Source organism: Cervus canadensis, chromosome 24, assembly GCF_019320065.1.
Source record: "Cervus canadensis isolate Bull #8, Minnesota chromosome 24, ASM1932006v1, whole genome shotgun sequence".
In the NCBI taxonomy this organism is placed as follows: Eukaryota; Metazoa; Chordata; class Mammalia; order Artiodactyla; family Cervidae; genus Cervus; species Cervus canadensis.
The window spans coordinates 43871459-43898670 of record NC_057409.1 but is presented as its reverse complement, the minus strand read 5'-3'; the positions used below and the strand labels follow the sequence as shown (position 1 = coordinate 43898670).

The window sequence follows — 27212 nt, the reverse complement described above, 5'->3', positions numbered from 1 at the left end:
AATACTCATTGGAAGGATGATGCTGAAGCTGAAACTCCAATACTTTTGCCACCTGATGTGAAGAACTGATTCACTGGAAAAGACTCTGATGCTGGGAAAGATTGAAGGCAGGAGGAGGAGGGGACAACAGAAGATGAGAATGTTGGATGGCATCACCGACTCAATGGACATGAGTTTGAGTAAGCTCCGGGAGTTGGAGATGGACAGGGAAGCCTGGCATGCTGCAGTCCACAGGGTCGCCAAGAGTCAGACATGACTGAGAGACTGAACTGAACTGAGCATGGCCCCACCCATCAGAACTAGACCCAGAGTCCCCCACAGTCAGTCTCTCCCAACAGGAAGCTTCCACAAGCCTCTTATCATTACCCATCACAGGGCAGACAGAATGAAAACCACTATCACAGAAAACTAACCAACTGATTGCATGGCTTATAGACCTATCAAACTCAGTGAAACTATGAACCATGCCGTGTAGGGCCACCCAAGACAGTGGGTCATGGTGGAGAGTTCTAACAAAATGTGGTCTACTGGAGAAGGGAATGGCAAACCACTTCAGTATTCTTGCCTTGAGAACCCCATGAACACTATGAAAAGGCAAAAATATATCACACTGAAAGATGAACTCCGCAAGTCGGTAGGAGCCCAATATGCTACTGGAGAACAGTGGAGAAATAACTCCAGAAAGAATGATGTGACAAAGCCAAAGCAAAAACAACACCCAGCTGTGGATGTGACTGGTGATGGAAGTAAAGTACAATGCTGTAAAGAGCAATATTACATAGGAACCTGGGATCTTAGGTCCATGAATCAAAGTAAATTAGAAATGGTCAAACAGGAGATGGCGAGAGCGAACATCAACATTTTAGGAATCAGTGAACGAAAATGGACTGGAATGGGTGAATTTAATTCAGATGACCATTATGTCTGCTACTGTGGGCAAGAATCCCTTAGAAGAAATGGAGTAGCCTTCATAGTCAACAATGGAGTCCAAAATGCAGTACTTGGGTACAATCTCAAAAATGACAGAATGATTTCTGCTTCCAAGGCAAACCATTCACTATCACAGTGATCCAAGTCTATGCCCCAACCACAAATGCCGAAGAATCCGAAGCTGAACAGTTCTATGATGACATACAAGACCATCTAAAACTAACACCAAGAAAAAACATTATTTTCATCATACGGTACTGGAATGCAAAAGTAGAAAGTCAAGAGATACCTGCAGTAACAGGCAAGTTTAGCCTTGGAGTACAAAATGAAGCAGGGCAAAGGCTAATAGAGTTTTGCCAAGAGAACGCACTTGTCCTAGCAAACACCTACTTTGAACAACACAAGAGATGACTCTACACATAAATATCACTGATATCCATGTGTATTGATGGTCAATACCAAAATCAGGTTGATTATATTCTTTGCAGCCAAAGATGGAGAAGCTCTATACAGTCAGCAAAAACAAGACCGGGAGCTGACTGTGTCTCAGATCATGAACTCCTTATTGCCAAATTCAGACTTAAATTGAAGAAAGTAGGGAAAACCACTGAATCACTGAATTATGACCTAAATCAAATCCCTTATGACTATACAGATAAAGTGATAAATAGATTCAAGGGATTAGATCTGACAGACAGAGTGCCTGAAGAACCATGGATGGAGGTTCATGACATTATACAGGAGGCAGTGACCAAGACCATCCCCAAGAAAAAGAAAGGCAAAAAGGAAAGATATACCCATCTGAATGCAGAGTTCCAAAGAATAGCAAGGAGGGATAAGAAAACCTTCCTAAGTGATCAATGCAAAGAAATACAGGAAAATGACAGAATGGGAAAGACCTCTTCAAGAAAATGAGAGATACCAAGGGACTATTTCATGCAAAGATGGGCACAATAAAGGACAGAAATGGTATGGACCTAACAGAAGCAGAAGATATTAAGAAGAGGTGGCAAAAATACACAGAAGAACTATACAAAAAAGATCTTCACAACACAGATAACTACGATGATGTGGTCACTCACCTAGAGCCAGACATCCTGGAATGCGAAGTCAAGTGGGCCTTAGAAAGTGTCACTACAGACAGAGCTAGTGGAGGTGATGGAATTCCAGGTGAGCTATTTCAAATCCTAAAAGAGGATGCTGTGAAAGTGCTGCACTCCATATGCCAGCAAATTTGGAAAACTCAGCAGTGGCCAGAGGACTGGAAAAGGTCAATTTTCATTCCAATCCCAAAGAAAAGTAATGCCAAAGAATGTTCACACTACTGCACAATTGCGCTCATCTCACAGGCTAGCAAAGTAATGCTCAAAATTCTTCACCAGTATGTGAACCATGAACTTCCAGATGTTCAAGCTGGATTGAGAAAGGCATAAAAAACAGGAATCAAGTTGCCAACATCCATTGGATCATCGAAAAAGCAAGAGAGTTCCAGAAAAACATCTACTTCTGTTTTACTGACTACGCCAAAGTCTTTGACTGTGTGGATCATAACAAACTGTGGAAAATTCTTAAAGAGATGGGAACACCAGACCACCTTACCTGCCTCCTGAAAAATCTGTATGCAGGTCAACAAGCAACAGTTAGAACAGAACATGGAACAGCAGACTGGTTCCAAAGTGGGAAAGGAGTACGTCAAGGCTATATATTGTCACCCTGCTTATTTAACTTATATGCAGAGTACATCATGTGAAATACCAGGCTGGATGAAGCACAAGCTGGAATCAAGATCACCAGGAGAAATAACAATAACCTCAGATATGCAGATGACACCACCCTTATGGCAGAAAGCAAAGAACTAAAGAGCCTCTTGATGAAAGTGAAAGAGGAGAGTGAAAAAGCTGGCTTAAAACTCAACATTCAAAAAACAAAGATCATGGCATCCAGTTCCATCAATTCAAGACAAGTAGATGAGAAAACAATAGAAACAGTGACAGACTTTATTTTCCTAGGCTTCAAAATCACTGTAGATGGTGACTGCAGCCATGAAATTAAAAGATGCTTGCTCCTTGGAAGAAAAGCTATGATCAACCTAGACAGAATATTAAAAAGCAGAGACATTACTTTACTGACAAAGGTCCGTCTAGTCAAAGTTATGGATTTTCCAGTAGTCACATATGGATGTGAGAGTCGGACCATAAAGAATGCTGAGTGCCAAAGAATTGATGCTTTTGAACTGTGGTGTTAGAGAAGACTCTTGAGAGTCCCTTGGACAACAAGGATATCCAACCAGCCCATCCTAAAGGAAATCAGTCCTGAATATTCATTGGAAGGACTGATGCTGAAGCTGAAGCTCCAATTCTTTGGCCACCTGATGCGAAGAACTGACTTACTGGAAAAGACCCTGATTCTGAGAAAGACTGAAGGAAGGAGGAGAAGGGGACAACAGAGGATGAGATGGTTGGATGGCATCACTGACTTGATGGACATGAGTCTGAGCAAAGCTCCAGGAGTTGGTGATGGACAGGGAGGCCTGGCATGATACAGTCCATGGGGTCACAAAGTCAGACACAACTGAGCGACTGAACTGAACTGATGAGACTAGTTTGTATTACTGGTTTCTCACATCAGTTTTCCTTCAGGGGCTTTTTCTCCTTTACTTGATGATTTTAAGTATGGTAGGAATATTTAATATACTTAGACATACTTCTACTTGGAGACATCTGAATGCACTTCCAATTTATTTGTATTTAATTTTTATTAACGAAGTTTTGTTTTTCCTACTCTTATACTTCTAATATGATGGCAGATACCTTTATTCAAAGTCTTTCTTTGCATCCCTACCTTGAAAGCTACCTTTTGATTTTGAATCTGGGGAAACTAAGCTTGTGTTCTTCTTTCAAGCTAAGCTGAGACTTTTGCTTTGCCACCAAATTTCTGTTGGAGATAAATCCAAGTTCCTCCTTTTTAGTCTACTTGGATTCATATAGGTATTTTTCAACTTTACCTCTGATGTATATGAGTCAGTTTTCAAAAGGCCTGGGTATCTCTCTTTTAATTTTTCTTCTGGTAGAAAGAAGAGATTTTTCATTTTCTTCACTGGCATGGCTTCTTGCCGGTGTTCCTCTAAAGGTGGTATTTGGTCCTCTTCTGTTATTGACAGCCTAGAAACAGTGGACAATGGCGTATCTGTTTCCTTTGATGGCACATCAGTTTTAGGAGCAACAACACTTGAATCATCTTTTCTTGACTGGTTCAAAGTTGGTAGAGTCAGGCCTTTCTTATCACCATTATCATCATTATCCAGTAACTAGAAAATATATCAATAAGCTACCAATTAATCGTTACCAATTAAAAATATTTAAAACTAACAAAACTGGACTTAAAAGCATTTGTACTTTTATCCTTTATTATAAAAGTTGCCATCAATATTTATAAATTATTACATTCCTTAAGAGTTGAGAAATTCTCTACCTGCCTACAGCCATGGACTACAGAGATTACCCATAAAAATGACCATACTGCATTATGAAGTAGTAGTTCTCATATATTCATATTTTATAAATCAGCAACATCTCAAAGGAGGAAAATTAAGGTGTCTGATATTTTACTGTTACTATACTATCACCAATATATCATAACAAAAGAAATTTTGATAGCAAAATAATACAAAGAACAATATCATAAAAATCACAATTATATAACAAAAAAAGAAATTTTAATAGTAAAGTACTACAAGTAATAGTATCATAAAAGAAAGGATGAAAGTCTGTTAAGACAAGTAAATTTAGCTGTATGAGAAGCTCCCTATATTGCCTTTTTTTGTCTCTTCTTGGACTATGGAAAACAGTGTATGTTGACTCTTCAACTGGTATTTGGGGAGCCAGTGGCCCAAGAACAGAAATCATTAAGTCCTATTTTTCAAGTAGTACAAAAGAACCTTTTATATTTTATTGGTTTTCATAAGGGTCCACTGGTTTTTGGAATTGATACCTTCTGTAAAATTAGCTAAAAAGTAAATATTATGTTAAATATATTATACAATATAGACTATTATTATGGAGATTGCATATTACAGAGAGTATATAGTTACAGAGAAAAAGTAAAGAATGTAGTTAGGTCTGTGGCATCCATATCTGAGATGTAGAACTTCATGATTTTAACTTGTTTCCCCTCTTTGGTTCATAAACACCTTTTGTCCCCTATAGTCATATATACTTTAAAATGTTACAATTTAATGCTGAAACTTCCCCTTTAACAGTATAATTTAACTTAAATGAATCACGTAACTGTACAAATATTGCTGTATCAGAAATAACCATGAAGACCTAAATAACTTCTTGAGTGCTTTTTTCCTTTCATCCATTAATATTTTCTGTTTACAAATATTTCACCCCGTTATAAAACAGTAACTATTAGAAATTCTCTTTCAAATTTCCTTACCTCACTTGGAATAGTTTCAGCTTGCTCCTTTATTAGGGAGATACCTGTTAAGAAATTTATAGAAGTATTTTATTATATATAAAATAATAAACATTATGCATTAATAAAATATCATTACAATTTTTCTCACCAAGAATAAGAACAATTTAAATCAAAGCAGCTATTCAAACATAGACACTACATACTTACAATAACAGGCTGACGAATCTCTAGGAAGATGGAGGAGTAAATGAACAAGTATAAAGTGAAAAAGTATAATATGATAACACTTCAGATACATCAATATAGGACATTGAAACAGGCATATAATATTGGTTGTTCAGTCACTCAGTCATGTCCAACTATTTGCAAACCCATGGACTGCAGCCTGCCAGGCTTCCCAGTCCTTCACCATCTCTCGGAACTTACTCAAACTCATGTCCATTGAGTTGGTGATGCCATCCAACCATCTCATCCTTAGTCGTTCCCTTCTCCTCCTGCCTTCAATCTTTCCCAGGATCAGATTCTTTTCTAATGAGCCAGCTCTTTGCATCAGGTGGCCAAAGTATTGGGGCTTCAGCTTCAGCATCAGTCCTTCCAGTGAATATTTAGGACTGATTTCCTTTAAGATTGATTGGTTTGATCGCCTTGAAGAACAACACCACAGTCCAAAGTTGGAGAAGAGTTTTCTCTGACACCACAATTCAAAAGCATCAATTCTATTGGTGCTCAGCCTTTTTTATGGTCCAACTCTCACATCCACACATGACTACTGGAAAAACCATAGCTTTGACTAGATGGATCTTTGTACTAAATGTTGCTTCTTGACCTGCATACAAGTTTCTCAGGAGGCAGGTAAGGTCGTCTGGTGTTCCCGTCTCTTTCAGAATTTTCCACAGTTTGTTGTGATCCACACAGTCACAGGCTTTAGCACAGGCAAGGAAGCAGAAGTAGATATTTTCCTGGAATTCTCTTGCTTTTTCTATGATCCAACGGATGTTGGAAATTTGATTCTGGTTCTTCTGCCTTTTCTAAATCCAGCTTGAACATCTGAAAGTTATCAGTTCATGTACTGTTGAAGACTAGCTTGGAAAATTTTTAGCATTACTTTGCTGGCATGTGAAATGCATGTAATTATGCAGTAGTATGAACATTCTTTGGGATTGCCTTTCTTTGGGATTGGAATGAAAACTGAGTATATCTTGCTAAAAATCAAGAGGAAATAAAATAAATCCCAGATGGTCAGTGATTAAGGTTGGGATTGGAAAAAGAGATTAGAATAAAGCTGTATATAACCAAAGAACTAGGATCTTTCAACAGAAGCTAACTGAAGCACTTACAAAATCTTCCTAGCAATATAAAATATTTCTAGAAATATATTGGCCTTCCCTGGTGACTCAGTCAGTAAAGAGTCTGCCTGCAGTGCGGGAGACCCAGGTTCAGTTCCTGGGTTGGGAAAATCCCCTGGAGAAGGAAATGGCAACCCACTCCAGTATTCTTGCCTGGAGAATTCCATGGACAGGGGAGCCTGGTGGACTACAGTCTATGGGGTCACAAAGAGTCGGACACGACTGAGTGACTAACACTTTCACTTTCACTTTAGAAATATAAACAATACGTATTTAGCAAAGAAAAAAATCAAAAAGGGGAAGGGATTAAATACAGAGATAAAATGGAATGCCTAAATCTAATAAAAACAAAATTTAGTAAGGTCACTATTAGCTGCATGACTACTATCAGCTCATTCTTCTGAGCCTTGGTTTTCTCACAAGTAAATCAGATTAGAGACAGTTTATCTTATAGGAATGGTGCAAGTATATATAACGTGTGCAGCAATGTGGCTAAAAGCTTGAGCTCTTGGATCAAACAGACAAGGTTCAAATTAATGACTATGTGACCTCTCACAGACTAATCCTCAGTTTCCTCATGTGTAAAAATGTGGATAAATAATAATAGCATCCTCAGTTGACTGCTGTGAGGACTGATTTATATAATCCAAGTAACATGCCAGGAACACAGTGATCAGTAAATAAATCACTTAGCTGTAACTACAGGAAGCTATTGGAATGCCAAAAGGAAAGAAGTCACCAGAGGATCCAATGGGACCTGAAATAAACTCCTAGGATAATTGAAAAAAAATTAAAGAAAAATAAAGATAGCAACCACCAGTGAGTGGTTAACTCACTAGTGAGAAAGGTTAACTTCCAATATTCAACAGTGATATTAAAGAGGGAAGCTGTTATTCTGCTACAACCTAAAACTTGAATGTTTCAGTTAAAGGGCAGATTAAAGATGAAATAGCTCTGCTAGGCTGGTTGATCCTCGGAGGTTAGGAAATGAATATACTAAAGACTGAGGTAGCTGGAGAAGTAGAATTAGATAAATAACCTGTGGCAAAAACTTATAACAATAAATCATTAATGCACATCAGCAGAATCCAAGATTTTAAAGATAGAGTATTATGCATCTATTTTAACTTACTAAGTGAATCTTTTAATAGATTTTTCTTAAAGCTGCATATACAGTATCTTTTATTAATTAAATATGTTACTGATAATTTGTGGAGAAGGAAATGGCAATCCACTCCAGCGTTCTTGCTTAGAGAGTCCCATGAACAGAGGAGCCTGGTGGGCTGCAGTCTATGTGGTCCCACAGGGTCGGGCACAACTGAAACGACTTAGCATGCACACACACACTGATGATTTGCATAAAGTTCTCAAATTTAATGCTAACTTTATTTCCTGTCCTAATTTTTCCCTTTTCCCTTTCTCTTACAGAAACACATACACACCCTCCACATAAAAGAAATCAATAGGTCTACAGTTAACAATGTTTAACAACACACCTTTTCATAGACTATAGATAAGATTTAACTTTTTTCTTGTCCTTAAAGGAGGAAAGGAGTATCAAAAATAAAAATAATTCTTTATTGGGTCTAATTCTTTTCTTTGGAGTGTTACAAAATAAATACTATATACCAAGACTATAATGAAATGTATTTTTATTCCCTAACAAAAAATGAAATCTACTTAAAGCAGATTACTGGTTTTCTTTTTGTGATATAACCACCCTGTTTTAATTATCTTAATAATAAATACAAAAGTAAATTAGGTACATAACCTGATATAACAGTATCTGTAGGTCTCTCTTCCAATTGGCTTTCTAGTATCTCACTGACATTACTTTCCTAGAAGGAAAAAAAACAAAGAAGAAAACATATTAGAGAAATGTTTAAAGAGCTAAAACATTTTTCTCTGCCTTCATAACTTCTTTTAATACTTTTAAAATATTATACAAGACAAGAAGAATATGGGTTTGTCAGAAAAGCAAACAGTACTATTTTAAATAGTACTATTTAAATAGTACTAACACCCTGGCTAGGAGCTGACGTTCCAGGGAGAGGAGATCCAAGAATTGATAGGGTTTCTGAATGCATGAGAGAGAAAGATTACAAGACAAATGACATAATGTTTAATTTCATGGGGTGTAAGAGGATATCCACAGGAAACAGATCAGTTGTTTACTGGAATACATTATAGTCTATCAACTGCAAAGTGATATGGATCTTTCAAAAATTTTAAGGAGAATTATACGGTGGGGTGACCACTGGCTCTAATAAAATACTGACTTTTCAATAAGAACCCAAAGTCCAAAGTCCCTTAACCTAAAAGTCCCCCAATTTCCCTAAAATACAAATTCTGTATTAGCAAATGCTAATTGATTCATCTTATCATAGCACAATCCTGCCCAATTATATCAGAGGCTTTGAAAAACAGGAATATGTTTTAAAAAAAATAGGTTTTACTACCATTTCAAGGCTGTGATTTTAGTTAACATTTTATTTATTCACTGAAATCCCTATGAATCCTTTACAGCCAGATAAAAATGTATATATTAGATTGTACTTCTAAATATTAAGCCTTACTTATCTACCTGATAAGGGTCTAGTATCCAAAATATATAAATAACTCTTACAACTCAACAATAAAAATACAAATAGCTAAATTTAAAAAATAACCAAAGATATAAATAAAAATTTATTCAGAGAAGATACACAAATGGCCAGTATTCACATGAAAAGTTGTTCTCATCATGGGTCATTAAAGAAATGCAAATGAAAACTACAATGAGATACTACTTCAAACCCACCAGGATGGCTATAATTAAATTAAAAAAAATAATAATAACAAGTTTTGTAGAAGTCATGGACCCCTCATACATTGCTGGTTAAATGTAAAATCATGCTGCTGCTGTGGAAAAGTTTGTCAGTTTCTGAAAAAGTTAAACAGAATTATGATACGATTTAGCAATTGCACTCCTAAGTATATACACAAAAGAATTAAAAACATACATTTACACAAAAAGCTGCACATGACTGTTCATAGCAGCATTATATATAATAGTTAAAAAGTGAAAACAACCAAATGTCCACTAACTAATGAGTGGATTAAAAAATGAGGCATATCCATACAATGAAATATTTGGCAATGAAATGAAGTACTGATACATGCTACAATAGTGATAAACCTTGAAAACACTATACTAAGTGAAAGAAGTAAGTCACAAAGGACCATATATTGTATGATTCCATTTGTATGAAATATCTACAACAAGCCAATCTATAGAGACATAAAGTAGGTTAGTTATTGTTTAGGGCTGGTGGGGCATGGAGGGTTTGGAGGTTATAGGCCAAGAGGTATGGGGTTTCTTTTAGGGGTAATGGTAATATTTTCAAATTTATTACAACAATGGATGCAAAACTGTATGAATATACTTAGTGTCACCGAATTGTACACTTAAATTGGTGAATGGTATAGTATCTGAATTATATCTCAACAAAGTTGTTAAAAACTAAACCTTATAAGTAATCAATATTTACTGAATGTCACATTATCAGAATATGAAAGTACAGAAACTATGCTCAAATCCTTCAAGCTAGGCTGCAGCAGTATGTGAGCTGAGAACTTCCAGATGTAAGAGCTGGATCCAGAGATCAAACTGCCAACATACACTGGATCATAGGAAAAGTAAGAGAATTCTAAAGAAAAACAGCTGCTTCATTGACTATGCTAAAGCCTTTGACTGTGTGGATTACAACAAACTGTGGAATATTCTTAAAGAGATGGGAATACCAGACCACACTATCTGCCTCCTGAGAAACCTGTATGCTGGTCAAGAAGCAACAGTTAGTACTGGACATTGAACAATGGACTGGTTCCAAATCGGGAAAGAAGTACATCAAGGCTGTATATTGTCACCCTGCTTATTTAACTTATATGCAGAGTACATCATGAGAAACGCTGGGCTGGAGGAAGTACAAGCCGGAATCAAGATTGCCAGGAGAAGTATCAATAATCTCAGATATGCAGTTGACACCACCCTCATGGCAGAAAGTGACAAGGAAGTAAAGAGCCTCTTGATGAAAGTGAAAGAGGAGAGTGAAAAAGCTGACTTAAAACTCAACATTCAAAAAACAAAGATCATGGCATCTGGTCCCGTCATTTCATGGCAAATGATGGGGAAACAATGGAAACAGTGAGAGACTTTATTTTCTTGGGTTTCAAAATCACTGCAGATGGTAACTACAGCCTTGAAATTAAAAGATGCTTGCTCTTTGGAAGAAAAGCTATATCTACATCCAGATAGCATATTAAAAAGCATATTAAAAAAGTAGAGACATTACTTTGCCAACCAAGGTCTGTATTTTCCCAGTAGTCATGTATGGGTGTGAGAGCTGGACCACAAAGAAAGCTGAGTACCAAAGAACTGATGCTTTTGAATTGTGGTGTTGGAGAAGACTCTTGAGAGTCCATTGGACAGCAAGGAGATCAAAACAGTCAATCCTAAAAGAAATCAACCCTGAATATTCATTGGAAGGATTGATGCTGAAGATGAAGCTCCAATACTTTGGCCACCTCATGCAAAGACCCCACTCATTGGAAAAGATCCTGATGCTGGGAAAGATTGAGGGCAGGAAGAGAAGGGGATGACAGAGGATGAGATGGTTGAATGGCATCACTGATTTAGTGAACATGAGTTTGAGCAAACTCTGGGAAAAAGCAAAGGACAGGGAAGCCGGGTGTGCTGCAGTTCATGGAGTCATAAAGAGTCAGACATGACTTAGCAACTGAACAACAACAAGAGAGGGAAAAATAAGCAGTGTCTGGTCATTATTTATTTAATTGGAGAAGAATTACTGTACAATATTGTGATGGTTTTGCCATACATCAATATGAATCAGCCTTGGTATACTTGTGTCCCCTCCATCCTGAACTCGCCTCCTACCTCCCTCCCTACACTATCCCTCGAGCTGTCACAGAGCCCTGGCTTTGGGTGCCCGCTTCATGCACTAGTTATCTGTTTTACACATAATAATGTATGTGTTTCAATGCTCTTCCATCAAGTCATCTCACCCTCTCCTCCTCCCACTGAGTCCAAAGTCCGTTCTTTCCATCTGTGAGTACAGGGCAGCAAAGGAGACACAGACACAAAGAACAGGCTTTTGATCATTATTTTTAACTATCATAAATTTTAAATAAAAATCTATATATGAAACAATGTATTATGTTAATTACCTTAGGTTCTTTACGTTCTAATCCTGGGGTAAGAAGTCCTTCTATATAGCTAGCTTTTTCTGCCCATGTACTTAGATGTCTATATTCTTTTTTCATTTTTTCCAGCCTAAAGAAAGAAATCAGTCACAGACTTAAAAAGTGACGGAAGAATATATATGGTATGAATCAAAGAACAACATATACAGTAAGATACATTTATATAAAGTTCTTAAAGAAAAAATCAACAATATATTGTTTAAAGATACAAAGGTAAAAGAATGGTTACAATAAAATTCAGAGTGGTAGTTTCCTGGAGAGGGATGTAATCTCATAAGGGCACATAAAATACATTATAATATTGGTAATGTTGTATTTCTTAACCCTATGTTGTAAATATCTAGGCAATGGTCTTATTATTTTTAAGTTATACACATATATTTTAGAAATTATTCTATATATATTGGTTTTATATTGGTTATATATTATGTAAACAATATATATATATTTTTAAAATTATTCAGTTCATATATCTCTTCAGTAATAAAATAAATAAAAAGATGAGAATTTTGTTTCTAATCCAAGAAATTTCAAAAGACTTTCATAATCGAAATATATAATTGACAAGAATTAAATGGAAAAGAGGAAATGTTTCTCAATTTATTTCATGAGGACATTGACCTTGATAATAAAGCATAACAAGGACATTACAAAAAAGGAAAATTAGTTTAATCTCACTCACAAACATAGATGCAAATCTTACAAATAAAACACAATTTTAGTACAAAAAATCTAGTGGTATAAGGAAAAGATAATATACCATGAACAAGCTGGCTTTATTCCAGGAATATAGGGATATTTTGACATTAACAATAAAACATATAATTTACATACAATTTAGCTGATTAAAAGAGAAAAATAATTCGGCAAAATCCCATGGCCATTTATGATTAAAATAAAAACTCACAGAAAACGAGGAAGAGAAGGAAATAATTTACTTTATTTGGTATAAGACATCAGCAAAAAAAACTACATAGATAACGTGTTTGGTTTTTTAATGCTAGGAGTTTTGCCATGAAAGATCCTAAACAAAGATATCCACTATTTATAACAGACATTAACTGGAGCTTCTAGCCAGCACAGAATGACAAGAAAAAGTTACAGACTAAGGACTGGGAACAAAGAAACAACTGTTATTACTTATAGATGATTATTTTAAAAAAATCCCCCCAAATGATACCACAACAAAGTATTATGAATATAAAAGTTTTGCAAAACAAGGAAAATTACAAGATGATGATAGAAGCAGTGACAGTATAGTTTTTGAATCTTCCCAAATATCTACATAAAAACTCACAGTATCTGGCTAGCATACCCCAAAATTTATAGGCAACATTTACAACCAAATCATGTGACAAGGTTTTCCTATTAACCCCATACACATAAGACCTTCATGGTATCAGTGAATATATGGGAGAAAGCAACAGGTATAACAGGGGCACCTGATGAATGTGAGAATAAGTCATCCCCAAATAGCCAACAGGCAGTCACAAGAAAGCACAGCCAGCCAGTTTGAGAACAGCAGCTGAAACTGGGAGGGTTTTGCTCATTTCATTAGTGGCCACAGGACTGGAAAAGGTCAGTTTTCATTCCAATCCCTAAGAAAGGCAATCCCAAAGAATGCTCAAACTACCACACAATTGCACTCATCTCACACACTAGTAAAGTAATGCTCAAAATTCTCCAAGCCAGGTTTCAGCAGTACGTGAACCATGAACTTCCAGATGTTCAAGCTGGATTTAGAAAAGGCAGAGGAACCAGAGATCAAATTGCCAACATCCACTGGATCATTGAAAAAGCAAGAGAGTTCCAGAAAAACATCTATTTCTGCTTTATTGACTGCCAAAGCCTTTGACTGTGTGGATCACAACAAACTGTGGAAAATTATTCAAGAGATGGGAATACCAGACCACCTGACCTGCCTCTTGAGAAACCTGTATGCAGGTCAGGAAGCAACAGTTAGAATTGCACATGGATCAACAGACTGGTTCCAAATAGGAAAAGGAGTACATCAAGGCTATATATTGTCACCCTGCTTATTTAACTTGTATGCAGAGTACATCATGAGAAACACTGGGCTGGAAGAAGCACAAGCTGGAATCAAGATTGCCAGGAGAAATACCAATAACCTCAGATATGCAGATGACACCACCATTATGGCAGAAAGTGAAGAAGAATTAAAGAGCCTCTTGATGAAAGTGAAAGAGTAGAGTGAAAAAGTTGGCTTAAAGCTCAACATTCAGAAAACTAAGATCATGGCATCTGGCCCCATCACCTCATGGGAAATAGATGGGGAGACAGTGGAAACAGTGTCAGACTTTATTTTTTTGAGCTCCAAAATCACTGCAGATGGTGATTGCAGCCATGAAATTAAAAGACATTTACTCCTTGGAAGGAAAGTTAGACCAATGTAGATAGCATATTTAAAAGAAGAGACATTACTTTGCCAACAAAGGTCCATCTAGTCAAGGCTATGGTTTTTCCAGTGGTCATGTATGGATGTGAGAGTCGGACTGGAAGAAAGCTGAGTGCCGAAAAATTGATGCTTTTGAACTGTGGTGTTGGAGAAGACTCTTGAGAGTCCCTTGGACTGCAAGGATATCCAACCAGTCCATCCTAAAGGAGATCAGTCCTGGGTGTTCATTGGAAGGACTGATGCTGAAGCTCAAACTCCAATACTTTGGCCACCTCAGGCAAAGAGTTGATTCACTGGAAAAGACCCTGATGCTGGGAGGGATTGGGGGCAGGAGGAGAAGGGGATGACAGAAGATGAGATGACTGGATGGCATCACTGATCCAATGGGCAGGAATTTGAGTAAACTCCAGGAGTTGGTGATGGACAGGGAGGCCTGGCATGCTGTGATTCATGGGGTTGCAAAGAGTCAGACATGACTGAGCGACTGAACTGAACTGAAGGCTTGCCATAGATGTTTGCCCAAGGCTCAGCACAGTGTAGGCAAATTTGTACATCTCCCAGTCCTTCCCCAAGAAATGCTTACTTGAATTCTGTAAAAGCTGCTGCTTGAGGGTCAGGCCTCTAATTTAGCATGCTTCTAGGAAACCAGGAAAGCTAGCAGACTCCACATCTCCCTTCTCTCCTAGCCTGATCCAGATCACCAGTATCCCCAAGGAAAGAGCTTGCACACACAGTGGCACCCCAGATTTTGTGGCTGCCATCGGAGGCACAGGTCCCCGGATTGCCTGATGTCATAGTCAACAGGGTTTGCATTTTCCAGTCCACAGGACTACAGCACACAAAGAAGAAGTTCTTAATGGGTACAGGAGCTACCAACAATGTGCGTATACATACAGACACAGCACAGAGAGAACAGGAAAAAAAAGTCTTACCAGTTTCTCCTTGGAAGGGTTCTAACTACATACTTTACCAGCATCTACCTGGGGGTTTAGCCTTCCAATCAGCCTGAGTGTAGGTGCTGACTGAAGTCCTCCCATTTGGGACACTGACAAGTCCTGACACACCCTCAAGTCTTGGGAAGGTCACTAAAAACAAAGAAGGTAACTGGGACAGTCACAAAGGTGTGAGGGACAACCAAGAACTTGGACTAGGCTGATGATAAGGTTCATTTCCTACATGAGACCACAATAGGAAAACTAACAGAGGTGGTTGTTTTATCTAATGTTCAGGAAACAACATGGAGAGTTAGGAAAATGAAGTAAGAGAGGAGTAAGTCCTAAAAAAAAGAATAAAACTCCAGAAACATAAGTTCCAAACAAAAGAAAAAGATAAAACTCTAGAAACAGACATAAATGAAACAGAAATAAGTGGCTTACCTGATAAAGAAATCAAAATAATGCTCATAAAGATGTTCATCAAGGTCAGAAGAAAAATTCATGAACAAAGTGAGAATTTCACATAGAGGCAGAAAATACTAGAAAGTATCAAACAGAAATCACAGAGCTGAAGAATACAATAACTGAAAAAAATTCAACAGAGATTAAGAGCAAACCAGATGATTCAGAAGAAAGGATCAGTGAATGTGAAGACAAAGCAATGAAATTAATCCAATCAGAGAAGCAGAAAAGGATGAAAAAGAGAGAAGACAGCTTAAGGAAGTTATGATACACCATCAAGTAGACCAATATATTTATTACAGGGGAGGGAACTAGAAGGAGAGAGAAAGAAAGGGACAGAATGCTTACACAAAGAAATAATGACTGAAAACTTCCCTAACCAGAGGAAAGAAACAGACACCAGATCCAGAAAGTCCAGACGGTTCCCAATAAAAGTAATCCAAAAGACTCACACTGAGTAACATTAAAATTAAACTGCCAACAAAGAAAGACAAGGAGAGAATCTTAAAAGCAGCAAGAGAAAAATAATTTGCTGTGTACAAAGAAGCCACCATAAGACTATGAACAAATCTTTTAGCAGAAACTTTGTAGGCCAGAAGAAAGTGGCAATCATACACTCAAAGTGCTAAAAGAATTAAATGGACAACCAAATAAATCAGCCAAAGACCATAACAAGAGACAAAAATGTCTTGTTTACTAACAAGACATTGTAAATCAGTTCAGTTCAGTCACTCAGTCATGTCCGACTCTTTGCAAGCCCATGAACCTCAGCACACCAGGCCTCCCTATCCATCACCAACTGCTGGAGTCTACCCAAACCCATGTCCATTGAGTTGGTGATGCCATCCAACCATCTCATCCTCCATCGTCGCCCTCTCCTCCTGCCCTCAATCTTTCCCAACATCAGGGTCTTTTCAAATGAGTCAGCTCTCCACATCAGGTGGCCAAAGGACTGGAGTTTCAGCTTCACCATCATTCCTTCCAATTAATACACAGGACTAATCTCTTTTAGGATGGACTGGTTGGGTCTCCTTGCAGTCCAAGGGACTCTCAAGAGTCTTCTCCAACACCACAGGTCAAAAGCATCAATTCTTCGGCACTCAGCTTTCTTTATAGTCCAACTCTCACATCCATACATGACTACTGGAAAAACTACAGCCTTGACTAGACGGACCTTTGTTGACAATCAATTTACAATTTAGAATTGTAAATCAACCATATTCCAATAAAAATTATAAATAAATAAATGTTATTGAGGGCTTCCCAGATGGCACAAGTGGTAAAGAATCCACCTACATGCAGGAGACGTAAGAGATGCGGGTTTGATCCCTGAGTGGGGACGAAACCCTGGCAACTCACTACAGTATTTCTGCCTGCAGAATCCCATGGACAGAGGAGCTTGGAAGGCTGCAGTCCATAGGTTTGGAGAGTCAGACACAACTGAAGCAAATGAGCACACATGCACAAACGTCATTAAAAGAATAAAACATATGACTAGGGGATAAAGGGGTTTCTTGATGACTCAATTCAATGTTTATGAATTAATTTATAAGTCAAGTAAACTATGCATACACATAAACACTATTTTTAAAATATTCAAGAGTTCTATTTCTGGCAATGATGGAACAGGTTACTTCAGACATACCATCTCACTGGACAACTGAAAAAAACTGGACAAAATATTTAAAATTTTTTTGTTTGGAAGCATCAGTCAGTTTATAAAGGCAGCAAGGATGTTCAGATCCAAGATTCCAGACAGAAAAGAAGTCTGGAGACTTTGAGCCCATAATTTGGAGCCATTTTCCTTCAAGGTATTTGTGGTGATGAAGAGTTAAGAGCTCTGAGATAAATATGTAAGAATGAGGGAAACCAGAGTTCAGACCCTGCTAAGGATGAGAAGCCGTGGTAAACACCTGGGGTTTCAGTTGGGACCCTAAAGGGTTCTTCCCCAAGAATAAAGGCCCCCTTAAATACTGTACCCTGGTTGCCCCGCACTAGTGTCACTCTTTTTTTTTTTTTAATTTATTTTTTAATTAGAGGAAAATTGCTTTACAATGCAGTGTTGATTTCTGCCATACAACAACACAAATCAGCCATAATTATACACATATCTGCTCCCTCTTGGGCCTCCCTCCCCTTGCCCTATCCAACCACTCTAGGTCATCACAGAGTGTCAGGCTGGGCTCTCTGTGGTTTACAGCAACTTCTCACCAGCTATCCACAGTAAACCATAAAAAGACTACTGTTCACAGGGATGAAAGCCCAAATCACTTCAGTCTCAACTGAATTAAGATGATCTAGGATTGCTTAGTGTTCCCAGGCTAGCTGGCAACCAGATGCAAATGTATTTATATATTATCTGTAAAAAATACATAATCAAGATCCTCAAAGTAGTTCTACAGATTTTCAAATACAATGTTTGGCACTTGATAAAAACAACTAGACATGTGAGAACAGAAAATATGACTAAAAACTATGAGAAGAAAAGCCAACAACAGAAATAAACTTTTAGGAAATCCAAATAATCAAGTTATCAGGGATGAACTTGGAAATAACAATGATTATCATGTTCAAAGAACTAAAAGATAAGATTGGGGATTTTGGCAGAAGAGTGGCACTATGAAATAAATTATGAATTCCATAACTGAAAAGGAAATAACTGAAATTAAGAATTCAGTTGGCTTAACAACAGATAAAGAACAAAGAAGATTCAATGATTATAAGATCAGTCAGAAGAAAATATCTAAAGCATAGAGGAAAAAAAGATGGGAAATATAGAAAAGACCGTAAGAGACCTATAAAATATATTGTTGAGTGAAGAGGCAGAGCAAATATTGTACTTTCTCCCTTATAATGCATTCTCACCCCTTTTTTTCCCATGTCATTGACTTTTTACCACAAACCCTTATATATGCTAAAGCAAAACTCTGGAATAACCTCTGGGCACGTGAAATATCACCATGATGAAGTTTTCCAGACTAAAAGAAAGCCCCTGTCTCAAAGGAAAAAATTAATATATAAATAATACATAAATAAGATGAAAATTTTGCTTTGTTTTGGTTTGGTTTTTTACCTTTCCCGGGGTTTTTGCTGAAGTTTTTCAAGTTGCACGACAGATGGCTGGTTGGACTGGGATGTTGTAGTTGGCATCCCAACAGTAACATTCAGGTCTGGGGATAAGAATGCTGGATATGCTATTGGCTGTGGTATAATAACATTTCTGGAAAATGATAATAAAGTTAAATATCAAAATTATACAAAAGTACACTTCTAAAATCCATGTTAGCTATTACTTTTGAATCACTCTCTGTTTTAAACTGTAAGCTCACATATCCACATTGGACCACTAGAGAACAGAGCTAGGAAAGAGGAAGTCAGAAATACTGAGAGAGTGGCTTTTGAGTACTCCTACTACTAAGATTGTGGGTAGCAAAGATGAGAAAGGAGAGAAGGATCTGAAGTTCTAGGGAGATGTAGAAAGCATCTGAGCCCAGATTTCTCTCCCTATATCTAGGTTCAAATCTTTATGTCATGGCCCAGTCAAGTAGACACAAAAAATTAACCATGACAAGTTCATCCCCTTGTCAACTTGGCACTGATAAACATCTCCTTACAGCATGCTTTATTTACAAATGAGAAAATAAAAAGGTCATAATTCATCTTACATGATACAGCTCTCCTTCATACATACAGCCAAAAACTCACTAGCTCCTTCCCTATAAGAGGACGTAAAGTCCTTGGGTGATGTTTACTCTTCTGCTTAATATCCTGAAACTTAAATAACTATGACATAAGGTTAACAATACTTAAATATTATGATATAAAGTGAATACATGTTATGTTACATGATAAGGAAATGAGAGAATAAAAAATTATATATATATATATATATGTATATATATACACACACACACATAAACTTTTTTCCCAGGTTACTGAGTAAATTGGCCAGAGCAGCATACCCAAAGGAATATGTTGTCTCCAAAACTCAAGAACCCCACTAGGTGGTATGACTGTTTTTTGGTTGTAGGAAAGCCCAGACACAATAACTTACCCTTCACCTCAGCAGGAATATCTTAACAAGCCACTTGTCTGGATCCCTAAAATTTCACTTAAGTAGTAAAAAAGTGTCAGAGTCGCTCAGTCATGTTCAGCTCTTTGCAACCCCATGGACTGTGGCCCACCAGGCTCCTCTGCCCATGGAATTCTCCAGGCAAGAATACTGGAGTGGGTAGCCACACCCTTCTCCAGGGGATCTTCCCAACCCACAGACTGAACCCAGGTCTCCTGCACTGCAGGCAGATTTTTTTTTTTTTACCATCTGAGCCACTAGGGAGGTAGAAAGCCCTCGAATTTTATTAGACATTTCCCATCTTCTGACATGCAAATATCTTACCAATAGGTCTACACTAGTGCTGCTCACTAGGTCAAATCAGCATGTCATCACTGGAAGGGACAGTGTGATACCTTATATAAGAGAAAGTAATCAAGAGTCCTGTCTACTAAATTATAGAGTTGGGAAGAGATATATCTCTGAGGTAGGACAGAGAAGGTGTACTACTGGTCTTGCCTGTGGAAAGAAAACTGTTATGGATGGTCTTAATTAGCAAATATGGAGAAAAAAAGCATTTGTCAAATCAAGAGTTGCAGGCCAGGTACTGAAGATTTGTTAATTCACTCAAGCAATGAAACCACATCTGGTACAGCAGTTGCATTTGGAGTCACCACCTGGTTAAGCTTACAATCATTTACTGTCATTCTCCAAGATACATCTGTCTCAGCACAGGCAAGATAAGTGAGTTGAATGGGGATGTGATGGGAACCACCATCTCTACATCTTTCAAATCCTTATGGTGGCACAAATCTCTGCTATCCCTCCAGTAATATAGTATTACTTTTGGTTTACCATTGGAACCTCTAGTGACTTCCATTTGGTCTTTCCCAATGTAACATCCCTCATTGCACAGGTCAAGGGAGGTATTCACCAACTGCTGAATATGTCTATTTATGCATTCTAGAACTGAGAAAATAACTAAAGGATGGATTTGGGGACCAACTGGGTCCCCTGTGAGATGAATCAGAGTTAAAACTTCCTTGACCACCTTCTCTCTCTAAGCTCCTATTCTAAGTGGTAGATAACAGTGACATTTTGTTGTTGCTCAGCTGCTCAATCGTGTCCAACTCTTTGTGACCCCATGGACTGCAACATGCCAGGCCTCCGTGTCCTTCCCCATCTCCCAGAGCTTGCTTAAATTCATGTCCATTGAGTCAGTGATGCCATTCAACAATCTTGTCCTCTGTTGTCACCTTTTCCTCCTGCCTTCAATCTTTCCTAGCATCAGGGTCTTTTCCAATGAGTTGGCTCTTCACATCTGGTGGCCAAAGTATTGGGGCTCACCTTCAGCATCAGTCCTTCTAATGAACATTCAGGATTGATTTCCTCTAGGATTGACTGGTTTGATCTCCTTGCAGTCCAAGAGACTCTCAAGAGTCTTCTCCAACACCATAGTTCAAAAGCATAAATTCTTCGGCACTCACTTTCTTTATGGCCCAACTCTCACATCCATACATGACTACTGAAAAACCATAGCTTTGACTAGATGGACATTTGTCGGCAAAGTGATGTCTCTGCTTTGTAACATGCTGTCGAGGTTGGTCATAGCTTTTCTTCCAAGGAGCAAGCGTCTTTTAATTTCATGACTGCAGTCACCATCTGCAGAGATTTTGGAGCCCAAGAAAATAAATTCTCTCACTGTTTCCATTGTTTCCCCATCTATTTGCCATGAAGTGATGGGACCAGATGCCATGATCTTCATTTTTTGAATGTTCAGTTTTAAGCCAGCCTTTTCACTCTCCTCTTTCACTTTCATCAAGAAGCTCTTTAGTTCCTCTTCACTTTCTGCCATAAGGGTGGTGTCATCTGCATATCTGAGGTTACTGATATTTCTCCTGGCAATCTTGATTCCAACTTGTGCTTCATCCAGCCCGACATTTCGCATGGTGTACTCTGCATATAATTTAAATAAGCAGCGTGAGAATATAGAGCCTTGACATACTCTTTTCCCAATTTGGAACCAGTCTGTTGTTCCATGTCCGGTTCTAACTGTTACTTCTTGGCCTGCACACAGGTTTGTCAGGAGGCAGGTAAGGTGGTCTGGTATTCCCATCTCTTGAATAATTTTCCACAGTTTGTTGTGATCCACACAGTCAAAGGCTTTAAATGAAGCAGATGTTTATCTGGAATTCTCTTGCTTTTTCTATGATCCAACAGATGTTGGCAATTTGATCTTTGGTTCTTCTGCCTTTTCTAAATCCAGCTTGAACATCTGGAAGTTCTTGGTTCACGTATTGTTGAAGCCTAGCGTGGAGAATTTTGAACATTACTTTGCTAGCGTGTGAGATTAGGGCAACTGTGCAGCAGTTTGAACATTCTTTGGCATTACCTTTCTTTGGGATTGGAATGAAAACTGACATTTTCCAGTCCTGTGGCCACTGCAGAGTTTTCCGAATTTGCTGGCATATTGGGGGTGGCATTTTCACAGCATCATCTTTTATGATTTAGGTTACTTTTGTTCACTTGATCTAGAACTTCAATGCTAATACAGATCAAGCAAGAATTTAGTAGACTTCCTGTATATTCTGTTTCCAGGAATACCATGATCGACTATCCAATGCCATGGTTCTGCATGAGTCAGACTACTCTGTTTGCTGCTTGGACTCTGCTGTCCAGCACAGTACCCACACCTACCTTGTGACACTGGAATCCAATTCCTCCCAATTCATTTAGGTTTTCCTTTCCGATGACTGCAGTTCCCACTGCAAGGTCTACTCAGAGAAGAGCAATCACAGGGCTCTTCAAGGGTGGGAATTCCCTCACAAACTTTTTTCTCAGCTTCATAAAAATCAATGTGCCTTCTGCAGCCTCCCAGAATAAGTAGGTCTTAAATGACAAATCCTCTCTAACACTATAATCTCCCTAAACCTCTGAATCCCTTCCTCTATACTAAACTAAACTAGGTCTGGCTTTTCAATTCACTCATAGTGGGTTATCTTTTGGTCCATGTTTCAGTAACCAACACACTGTAAAGAGTTCCATGTAACCCCTCAAGCTGCATTAACACAGAATCTCTACTTTGTCAGCCCATGTCAGTAAATTTTTTATATGATCCAACTTAATAGTCCTGCCACCATTATACCATACGTTAAATATTCTTACACATCCCCTGGATTTTTGTATATATAAATGAGAAAACTCAGGCAGTTCTTTTTAGAGTGTAATGCACTTCCTCGTGGGTCACACTTTGAACCTCACCTTTAGGAGCTTGCTGGGACTTGCATCTAGTTATAAGCCTAAAAGCAAAGAGGGGTTGTGAGGGTGAGTCTTGAGGAGAATCAACATCATCTTGCATGGCAACTGCCTCAGAAGAGGAAGATTACTATTTCCTCAAGCAATACAGAGTTAATCTTCTGAGATGGAGGCAGAAAGCCCACTTTCACTTTTGCTACGGATAAAGACGTCACTGGCAAAGGAGGTATATCAGAATTTATGGGCTCAGTGTCCCCAGTTTCATCAAGATTTTCTATTTTCCCATTCTAACTTGAAGGCTCCACTTAGTCCCAATCAATACTCTCACTTTAAAAGTTGACACCTTGTGAAGCTGGGAGCTCAACTCGCCTTGTAGTTCAGCCAGCTGCGATGAAATTCTGCCTTTGATTGTCAGTAATCTTAGTATTATGGCTACAGGAGCTCACGGTCTCCTTCAGAACACACATGGACAATTTTAGGTCATTTACACTGGGCTTGAGCTGGGAATTTGAATCCTTGAGCAAACTCATTATGTTCATTAGTTTGACAAAAATGTTTGGAAGTATCAAATACATAGTCACTCATATCTTTGCTTATAAATTGTTGATTAAGGATATCCAATGGTGATATTTTTCACATTGCTATTGCCAGGTCGTGCTGAGGAGTATGTCTCTTTACCACTAGAAATCGAGTCATTAGAGTCTTTAAATCTAATCAGATTAGAGAGCTAACTTCAGAAAACTCAGAACTACTTCAGAAAACTCAACCTTAAACTTCTGTTTCTCTCAAGTCACTCTCAGTATCAAAATCTGTATTAGTGAGAGGCATTCAGAGAAACAAAATAAGTAAGCTGGAGAGAAGGGGTGGGGTGTGCAGGGGAGGAAGAGAGAGAAGTTCAGACTCCAGATCCAGGAAGATCTGATGTTTCCATTCAAGTCCAAAGGCAGGAAAAAGCCAACATTTCAGTCAAAGGCTATTACTGGGAAAGAGGAATTCTCTCCTACTCACGGAAAGGGCAGAGCTCTTTGTTCTATTCAGGCTTTCAACTGGTTGGATGAAGCCTACCCAATGAGGGCAACCTGCTTTACTCAGTCTACTGATTTAAATGTTAATCTCATTCAAAACACTCTTACAAAAACATCCAGAATGATGTTTGACCAAATATCTGGGAACCCAAGGCCCAGTCAAGCTGACACACAGAATTAACCGTCATACCCATCTAGCCATTGCCTTCTTTCAGACTGTCAGTACCTCTCGTGTAGACTACTGCGATAGCTCTCTCCAGTCCTTGATCTCCAATACTAAACTAATTCTGTCTATATTCAATCCTATTGACCTCGCTTCAAATTCTTCAACAGCTCTATATCTGAAGTATTTCCAAATTTTCCCAATAAAGAACTCCTGTGGGTAGAGGACAGTGAAGGTGTCTGGAAGCATAGCTTAATGCAATCAGACACAAACCACATCATTTCCTGGAATCAATCGTTTTGCTATCTTGAAAATTTATGTGACTTTTAAATTCTACTATATAATATGAGGATGTTAATTTTAAGATAACATTTTCCCTTTCAAAATCTATGAGCAAGGTAACACTCTAGAAAGATGCACCATATTTTCCAGTGCCTTTGCGTTGCCCCGCCACATGTGGGAGGGCTCAAAACAGTAAGCTTCACTCACATTTGAGAAGCATAAACTTACAATGATGAGGGTGGTGATAAAACATTCATTACTTCAGTAAGTAGTTAACAACTGACAATTTTGTTATTTGCTACCATGTTCCAAGTGCTTTATATGTAACTTATTTAACATTACAATAACTCACCTGGGCAGCTGTTATTTTTATTCCGTTCAACAGATGAAGCACAAAGGGCCAAAGTAACTTGCTCGAGGTTGCACAGCCGGCCCATGGGAGAGCCCACATAGTCTGGTTCTGGCGCCTGACCTCCTGACTGCTGCGTCTCGCCCAGACTGCTGCTCCAGCCCAGCTCCTACTGCTCCCTGCCTTATTCCTGTGTCCCTGGCAATCCACCACTAACCAGGCACTGCTCTCCGTGGTAACACAGCCTCCCATGGCTCCCACCATCTGCTCACGTGTCCTCGTCAGGGAGTGTGTCTCCTCAGCCTTACACAACCCACCTGGGGCACCACTACTCACCTTCCAAGTCCTACGTCCAGCGCTTTTTCTTCTGTGGATCCTTACTTCATACTTTCCTCCTAACTCCCCTAAAAAGTACAGGAGGCGCCCTGGCTGTGTCCCACGGACCTCATGTTTATCTCTAGGAGGGCTCCATCTCATTCCTATCACCATATTTTTTACATGCTACCTTTGCATTAAACGTGGGGTACAGCAAACATTCAATAAGTGTCTATTCAATCAGTGGATGGATATGAAATAACAATCAATAAACATAAGAAAAACGTTAAACTTTACCATTTCAACAAATCACCAATACCAAATGGACAAAATTTATTTTTAATGATAATGCTCAGTGTTGACAGGACAATCAACTCTTCAGAATATAATTTCCTAGTCTATACCTAATTTCCTCAATCCCATTTCAGGTATTTTCTATTCTTTACTCTTGCATAGCACCATAGATTAAATATCTCTCTCAGGTGTTCATTTTTCTTTGATCTATCTTTACTGTTGAAATTTCAAGACTAATTTACATACTATATTTTAAGTTAGTTTTGGCCTCCTAACGACATTTTTTGACCATAAGCTTTTTTCTGAAAATTTAGAAGTAACAAACGGAGTGTGTGGAAATGGGCATAATGCTACCACACTGCAGAACAGAAAATGCAACTACTAGGCACCTTGATCTTAAAAGTTCCTCACCTCTTTCTGCAAAAGGGATATCTCACTGGCCAACTTCCTCACTAGGCTTCCACTCCCTTCCGTCCTTTAGTCACAAAGTTGGCAACCCTTCTCTTCTTATCTCCAGACCTCCTCAACTACTCTCTCCAGGGCTACATCCAGAAACTCAAAATATCTTCCACCTGAGGCAAAACAATTCACTGCTTTCTTTACCTTGGAGACTAGCTCATTCTGGACATGTCTTAAAAACAATCAAGATGTTCCACCAGATGGATTACATGTTTTAAATGACTTTTAATAAGACTTTAACACTTACGTCACAGGGTCTGTTCTTTCTGGAGGTGGTGCAATATCCATAAACATAGATGGCTTAATAATTTTCTGAAGAGGTTTTAACTGAAGAAAGTAATAAGTACATATTAACACTGTTTAGTCACAACTTCAGTTCATCCTAATATGACTATTTCCTGGACTTAAATTATATATATATATATATAATTATTTAATATAATGAAATGAGGAGGAAATGAATTAAGAGAGGAAGAAAGAATTAACATTGAGCACTGAGTATACAGTTCATGGAATTTTCCAGGCCAGAATACTGGAGTGGGTAGCCTTTCCCTTCTCCAGGGGATGTTCTCAACCCAGGGATCAAACCCAGGTCTCCTGTATGGCACGCAGATTCTTTACCAGCTGAGCCACAAGGGAAGCCCATATATATAAAAGGAGGAAATTAATTAAGAGAGAAAGAAAGAATTTACATTGAGCATTAAGTATCTGCCAAGAATTTTACATCTTCAATATTATTTAATCCTCTCAATAATTCTATGAGGTAGATAAGTATCTCTATTTTACAGGTAATACTAACGATCAGTAATTTGCTCAAGGGCTACCCAATAGGCATGAGAGCCAGGGTTTGAATGTAACTTCATCTCCGCAGTGCAAGTACTCTTTATACGTTACCATGTTAGGTAAGTAGGGGATATGTAACCGAAAAATTCACAGACATAAAATCAAGTAGAACTTTTATTAAACTTCCCACTCTTTTCCTTATAATGCCTTCATTCCTAGTTTTTAGTAGAATCCACCTAAATAAAAGGCAATACCTGCCCAGTTTTATTTGAAAAGGATCTATCTCTGGGACTGTTATATGTTACATTCACACAACACCTACCTCAGAAGTTAGTGTTCATGACCTGTGACTGTAACAAAAGGACTAAACAATTAAGAATCCCTATAAGGCCCAATTCATGATAAGAAAATAGGGCAGAATGGACAGAAGGAAAATCAAAGGAGAAAAGAAAAAAAGCTTGTG

General features: G+C 38.2%; 1 protein-coding gene across 1 annotated transcript in view; it reads right to left on the bottom strand.

Annotated features, from left to right (window-relative positions):
- The window catches only part of C2CD6 (C2 calcium dependent domain containing 6), a 137977-nt gene that overhangs the window by 66389 nt on the left and 44376 nt on the right, over positions 1–27212 (bottom strand). The window contains exons 8-13 of the mRNA XM_043445794.1: positions 26214–26293; positions 18847–18993; positions 11925–12030; positions 8470–8536; positions 5371–5414; positions 3935–4237 (exon numbers count right to left, since the gene is read on the bottom strand). Of these exons, the coding sequence (XP_043301729.1) occupies positions 3935–4237; positions 5371–5414; positions 8470–8536; positions 11925–12030; positions 18847–18993; positions 26214–26293 (747 nt within the window). The remainder of the gene's footprint in view (positions 1–3934; positions 4238–5370; positions 5415–8469; positions 8537–11924; positions 12031–18846; positions 18994–26213; positions 26294–27212) is intronic.